The sequence below is a fragment of the Euprymna scolopes genome, chromosome 41 (genome assembly GCF_053919585.1).
Source record: "Euprymna scolopes isolate OS-2025 chromosome 41, ASM5391958v1, whole genome shotgun sequence".
Taxonomy (NCBI): Eukaryota; Metazoa; Mollusca; class Cephalopoda; order Sepiida; family Sepiolidae; genus Euprymna; species Euprymna scolopes.
The window spans coordinates 62,204,840-62,212,339 of record NC_136522.1 but is presented as its reverse complement, the minus strand read 5'-3'; the positions used below and the strand labels follow the sequence as shown (position 1 = coordinate 62,212,339).

Below are 7,500 nucleotides of genomic sequence, written 5' to 3'. Positions count from 1 at the left end.
TTAATCAGGGTGTGGCAGTGAATGGGAACAAAAGGACCGGAGATATATTTAGAGTTAGTTTGCGGTAACTTTGAAGAATGGCAGTGAGTTTTACAATAATTGCGAGTTGGAGACAGTCAAAAGCAGATTGTGGCTCGGAGGAGATGGGGAAATGTATTGATGAATTGACAAACTTTGCTTCAGAAGTAGACGTGGACCTTAGCGTGTAGATACAGGGTGGAACGATAAAATTTTTGTCCTAAAGAAAACGACACTACATCTTTATTTTAAAACTTTTGTTGAAAAAATAAATTGGATAACTTGATTATGTAGTAGAGCGGGTGTCTATTCAATGCCTCAATCACTGCCTCGATATGGGTCCTGAATTGGGAGCATGCCTTTTCCATAAGCACCAGCAGGAGTTCGGAGATTTTTTTTTTTTTTTTTTTTTTTTTTTTTTTTACGTCATGTTGGTGATGTTCTCAACGTATGACCAAACGAAATAGTCCAGCGGGTTCAACTCGGGGGGGGGGGGTAGTGAGAGAAGAGTACAAAGTCGTAGCACTCCTTTTAAAGCAAACCCTGAGTCTCTTTGGACTTGTGGGCCTGCACCGAGTCCTACTGTCACACCCAATGTTTGCCAGCGGCCATCTGATTACACCAGGAGATCACCACACTCTTCAGCACATCCAGGTACACTTTGGTGTTGACTTTCAAGCCGACTTCGAAGATGTGAGGTGGCATGATGTGGCCCTTGCTTGAAACCACACTAAAGACCATAACCATAGCCAGAAACTTTTTCATTACCCTGGGCACATCCCTATTATTCGTGGCAATCCAGTGATGCATTTTGAGGGTGCTGGCAATGGTCCTGTTGTCATAACTTGGATCAGTAGAGAACATGAGTTGTACAGTGGCACATCTCTAATCTCGCTCGTTGACCATTGTGTCATTTTCAGACATGATAGAAGGCTCCTATCGTACTTGGGATTTTTACACAACTGGCCAAGTAGTAGATGATCTGCAACCAAAAAAAGAAAACTGGTTTTCATCAAACGGAAATGGAATCATGTAATCTTTTCTAGGGCGACAATTTTATCGTTTCATCCTGTAGAGGATGGTATCACACACACACATCCGGAGTGCAACTGATATTTAAAGAAGGCGTCGGAGTCTGTGGTTTTGTTGCCAATGTGTAAAAGATGACGACATGCCAAGACCGTAAAGATATATACAGAAAACAATGTTGGCGTTGGTGACGTTGTCGAGTGGCAAACCGTTGGGTTTTATCGCAATCCTATCAGATAGCGGACATTCTCAAATTCCAACCGAGAAATCATTTTAAGATTCTAACCGTCCCTTAAAATACAATTGTTTGAATCTCTTTTGCACTTGGTTCACCAGGTACATTTTGACATTGCTTTTTGTGAGTCCGGTTTCTCCTATAATAACCGGAATGATAGAAATCTTAAGATTCCATTTTCTTTTCATGTCATACATACAACTTTGGTATTTCATTATCTTTTTTTTGTGGTCTCTTGATCTTGCTGGATTCCAGGATGAGAATTCATCTAGCCTAGTGGAATATCCAGCTTAGTGCTGTTACTTGAGGTAACATCACTTGGAGAAGGTGAACCGTTCGTCTTAAAAACGAGTATGGGTTAGCCATGCCAAGGAGATCTTATTTGGACCACGAATACTATATGATTTTGAATATTTAGTCAGGTTTTACTTGTAGGAGAAAAATATCCTCATTCCAGGTTGTCCTGACAAACCCCTGTACCGAGAGACCTTAGACACTCAAGAGCAGTGTCCAGTAGGCATTCAAGTTCTCTCATTTTTTAAATAAAATTTTTTTATCAGTTTGTTTAAGCAAGGGATGGAGCATTCTACCGGATGTCAAACCTTCACCACCCACTCAGATATTCCAACCAAGAGATCTTTTTAAGATTCTGATCGTCCCTTTAAGTGCAGTTGTTTGAATCTCTCTTGCACTTGGTTCACCGGGTATATTTGTTGTTAGGTTGTTTTTGAAATTGTTTTTCATGAGTCCAGTTGCTCCTATAATTACTCGAATGATGGAGATCTTCCTAAGATTCCAATTTCTTTTCATGTCACACATAAGACCTTGGTGTTTCGTTATCTTTTCCCTTTCAGCTCTGTTTAACCCAGCATCAATGGGGGACACTGACTTCTATCAAGGTTGCTTCTTTCTTGTTTTTGCCCCATATCACTATCTCAGTTTTTTGGCGCCGTTTTCTAGGTACGCAGCTGAAGGAATTGGATAGTGACAGTGGATGATATATGACTTCTATCCGACTGTTCATCCAAGTTTCGCATCCATGAAAATAACGATGGAGCAGGGACAAATCCGCAATATTAATATCTAATACTTATTGTTAAAATTTCGCAAACAACGGAAATATCTTAATTTTCATGAAGGACTTCCACTCTTTTTCTTTTACTCCTTTTGTATAAAACTAAATTTAACTAAATATAGCCCACTTTTAGACTTAAGAATTAAAATATCATATTTAAGCATACTTTACGACCGGGCTTTGCCGGGCGTTCGTGCTAGCTTAGATAAATACTTTTGCAGTTTTAACAAAAAAGCTGCAATAATATCAGAGCGTCTCCATTTACGCTGAACATCTACAGAATGCTAAAATCAATATATTACATATGAATGAGTACCCTGTGGAATTTCCACAGGTCCTGCTAGTATTGGATTATTCGGACTACTGTTCTCATCTTGAGTGTTATTTCCACAACGTTTCAGTGTAACCTATGCCGTTCTTTAGGTGTGTCTTGTCGAAGTCAGAAATTTTTCTGTTAAAGTCGGGAATCTGCATGGAATTTTGAACAAAACCTTTTTATTTAATCCATAGAGGTAGCCATATTGGATAGGAGCCCCAAGTAATTTGCAACTGTGTTTAAGTGTCGCCTGCACTGAGGATTGAACCTTCTTCAGCCTACACAAGAGTGTAACATACAAGTAAATTTACCAAGTACTTTATCCACTACGCCAGGGATCAATGTTGCCTACGTTTTTTTGATATTATGGAATAGGAATCCCCACCAACCACTAGGACCAGGAGTGGTTAGTTAGGGTTCTAGAAATGACAATTTATTTGATTAATCTACGGGAACAGCATGCTTCAATCCCTACAGCCATGAATGAGTAGAAATCCTAAGTAATTTGCAATTGTATTTTGAGTCCGCAAATATCCCTGGTGTTATGGATAAAGTACTTGATAAAATTCAGTTATAAGTTACACTCTTCTGGAGGTTGAAGGTTCAATCCTGTGGGTAGCACTCAAAATACACATTCTTTTATGACATTTCATGGATGAGTTTTGGAATTCTTTTAATTAAATAATTTTCATTTTATTTTTATTCATTTTATTTGTTTTCTATTTTCAGTGTTTTTGTCCGTGACTGCAAAGATTGTCGTCTGATGGTTGCCTGTCAGCAGTTCCGTACGAGAGACTGTACAAAAATCGACACTTTCCTTCTTTGTACCACAAAACCGATCATTGAATCTTCGACGGCCATGAAATTTGCTTGCTTCCAATATTACTACCCACAATTAGAAGGTCAGTGGTTCAAAATTGTTGCTCTTTTCACTCTTTTCTCTATTCGGAAACTTTACTGAATTTTACATAAATCTCTGGCAGCAGTGGATGCTGTCTGCCTGTTTTTTTTTTTTTGTTTGTTTGTTTGTTTTTTTTTTTTAATGTAAGACATTGTATTGACAGAGAGACCTTAGACACTTGAGTATAGTGTCTAGTAGGCATTCAAGTTCTCCCCTGTGTGTGTGTTTTAATTTTTTCCTTTGAAGATTGTAATGCTGGGTATAGGGCAGCCAAAACCAGCTGCCAACAAAGCCTTGCTTTTTATTGAAACCAACCGAGAGCTCTTTTTAGTGTCCTCGTTGTTCCCTTAAGTGCAATTGTCTTGATCTCTTTTGCACTTGGTTCACCACAAATATAGTTAGGTAGGACTTCAGGTTCTTCTTCATAAGCCCTGTGGCACCTATAATAATTGGTATGATTGATATCTCCCTAAGATTCCAGTTTCTTTTCATATCTTAGACACTTGAGGATAGTGTCTAGTAGGTATTCAAGTTCTCTCCTGTGTGTGTATGAGTGAGCGAACAAACCTACAATTTTGTGTATTTCTAATTTTCTACCACCCCCCATTATATGGATGCAGTGTACGTGTGTGCCTTTCCCCCTCTCCCCCGTTCCTTACCTTGCTCTCCTGTGGATTTTACATTAATCTCAATAATAGACTTCAGCCCCCCCCCCCCCCGACACACACACACACACCCACCTCTCAAAAGGACTATTTTCATCTGCTATTCGTCTCGTCTCTCGTTTGTTTCAACCATGGAAGTTGGTAAGATTCTAAATTTCTATATCAACCTCCAGACTCTGGGGAGGTCAGCTTATGGGTCACTTTATTCGACAGTGGTTCTGCACCTTATTATCTGATTCCTTTGCCTCCCAAATTACCAGATGTGTCCCCCCCGCTTCCTCCTCGACGAGGATAACTCTCTGATGGTGGGAGGAACGTAGCCTCCTAATTTAAACAAGACATCTTATCTAATATTTTTTTTTTTTCTCGTGTGAATTGCGTTTAAATTGCAGTGACTTATTACAAAGGTTAACTCCTCCCCCTCCCTCCACACACACACATATATATTGTAAATCCTTTTAAATTCACACAAATTTTGGAGCAGTAGCTCAATAGTGCAGACACACCAGAGCTCAGAATATCTCTATATAAATAAAATGAACTCGTTTTTTCCCGTCTGATTTTGACATTAATAGGATTAAAAATCAAGATATTTCATGCAAATATAATATGCACAAACAGCAGAACAATATCTGAGGTGTGTTATAGGCTTATTATTTCTAAAATTCCTCGATAATCTTAGATTTCTATACTTTTTCTGCTGAGAAGTCACGGCCAAAATCGGTTAAGATCAATGGAAGTGGTAAAATATTTTCTCTCTAAAAAATTCCTCCTCCCCCTTTCACCACTTAACACCGTTTGGGGATCGTTCACAAGGAACAGTTGAGAAGAGAACACCGGTTTGGCTTCGTAGTTCTTTCATGTGAAGTTATTTAAAATCACTAAACTAAGCTGCAGTGCTCTGTGGCGTAGTGGTTAGCGTTCTACACAATTCACATTATATTTTCACGTTCGCGCCGACCTACCGTAGTCGTTTTTTTTTTTTTTTTTTTTTTTTCCTAAACAACTGGAATGGACTTTTCTTGGTGGCCGAACTGTTAACGTTGCAGATGTTTTTTTTTTTTTTGTTTTTTTTTTCACACTTTATTTTCCTACTTTTACTCATGACTCCGGGTTTGATCCTTCCTACTTACCTACCATAACATTTTTTAAAACTCCCCCCCCCCCGTCCTGGAAACAAACACTCGGGCAACGCCGGGTACCCCCGCTAGTAATATAATAATTCTCTCTTTCTTGTTACTTCTTGGCGAGGGGGTGGGGTGACCAGAGATTTTCGTTTCATTATGATTTTTTTCTTTATTTTTGTTTTTTAATATAGGAGGAATTTAATTTTAATTTGTTTCTTTTTTTTATTTTTTTATTTCAGAACAATTCCAAAGTGCTAAGCTGAGTACCTTCAACAATAACTGGAGCAGCATCTTTGATTTTACCCAAGTTCCAGGCGAATCGAATATATTTTTGCTGCCAGCCGTAAGTGAACGATTCCTTTCAGGCATGTGCATGCAGCGTGATGACGTATGAAAGTAAAAATTGGCCAGTGTGGGTTGAAGACATGCGTTGCATGGAGAGAAATGATATGAGTGTTAAAGACAGGATTGAATCTGATGACATAAGAGGAAGATTATTCACTATTTTCCATCATTTCATAATACTCATTGTCATTCATCTCACGACCTTTTATTTATATATATATATATATATATATATATATATATATATATATATATATATATATATATACTAGCAAAAGTACCTGTCGTTGACTGGGTTCAAAAACAGCGTACAGAAAATGGACTCTGATTTATGAAAGTATGATAGGTTATGAAAAGGAAGGGTTGTAATGAGATAGCTTCGAATTTGGGGGTATCAAAACCAAAGCAAAATATGATGAAAGTAAAAATAAAATAGATAAACCCCATAATTTATTATACCATACCTGTTCACACTGAAACACTTATCACAATATTCTATGGATCTATATTAAAAAACCTTGTTAAACTTTGTGACATATTTCCATTCTATGGAGGTCAGGCACGAACGAACACCTCATAATTTTATTATACCATATTTCTTCAAACTGAAACATAATTATCAAAGTATACTTACGCAGATAGATATGAAAAGTCTTTATTAAAGTTTGTGCCTATTTCCATTCTATGGAGGCCAGATGCAAACGCAGACCCCACAATTTTATTATACCATCCCTATTTAAGTTAAAACATACTTATCAAAGTATTTTTATGTACATCTATATCAAAAACACTTGCAAACGTTTGTTTTTTAATTTTTAAATTTTTTATTTCCTTACTTTGGGGACCAGGCGCAAACGCAGACCCCACAATTTTAATGAACCACTGTTCCACCAGATCAAACATACCCATTCCTGTGTCTCGATACATCTTCTATCATTATATGTAATCAGTTTTTAAAAATAGTCAACCGTATAGGAGCCTATTCGTGACCAGACACACACACACACACACACACACACACACACACACACACACACACACACACACACACCTTTATATATATTTATATATATATATATATACATACTTGTTTATTGTTATATAAACATGCTCACATCCCGCTGCTACAAACAGCCACTTGTTTCAATCAAACAACAGATATCATCAGGCAGCAACTTGACTATTCAAATGTTCATTGAAGCTCAATGAACATTTGAATAGTCAAGTCGCTGCCTGATGATATCTGTTGTTTGATTGAAACAAGTGGCTGTTTGTAGCAGCGGGATGTGAGCATGTTTATATAACAATAAACAAGTATTATCAGCTCTTTTTATTGAGCACTATCTAACAACCTCGTTGAATTCACTAGTCCATTACTTTTGAATAAAAAAAAAACGAGTATATATATAGCTTTATATTATATATATATATATAGAGAGAGAGGGGGGGGTGAAACAATAAAATTGTTACCCTAAAGAAAACAATGCAACAGCTTTATTTTAAAACTTTTATTAAAAAAATCAATTCAGATAACTTAATTATGTGTAGTAGAACTGACATCTATTCAATGTAGCCACCTTCAGCCTCAATCACCACCTCAGTATGAGTCTGGAATTGGGAGCATGTCTTTTCCACAAACGCAGGCAGGAACTCTGCGAATACTTGGCAGATGCCGACGATCAGGCTGGCTTTGGTGTTGTGGGAGGTCATGTTGGTGATGTTCTTGATGTATGACCAAACAAAGTAGTCGAGGAGGTTCAGGTCAGGGGAGGACAGGGGCCAGTAAAAG

General features: G+C 37.6%; 1 protein-coding gene across 2 annotated transcripts in view; it reads left to right on the top strand.

Moving 5' to 3' along the window:
* LOC145266544 (protein XRP2-like) overlaps window positions 1-7,500 on the top strand; it is a 79,735-nt gene that overhangs the window by 45,110 nt on the left and 27,125 nt on the right. For both annotated transcript variants that reach the window (XM_080122317.1, XM_080122316.1), the window contains exons 4-5: window positions 3,403-3,575; window positions 5,606-5,709. In XM_080122317.1, coding sequence (XP_079978443.1) covers window positions 3,403-3,575; window positions 5,606-5,709 — 277 coding nt within the window. The remainder of the gene's footprint in view (window positions 1-3,402; window positions 3,576-5,605; window positions 5,710-7,500) is intronic.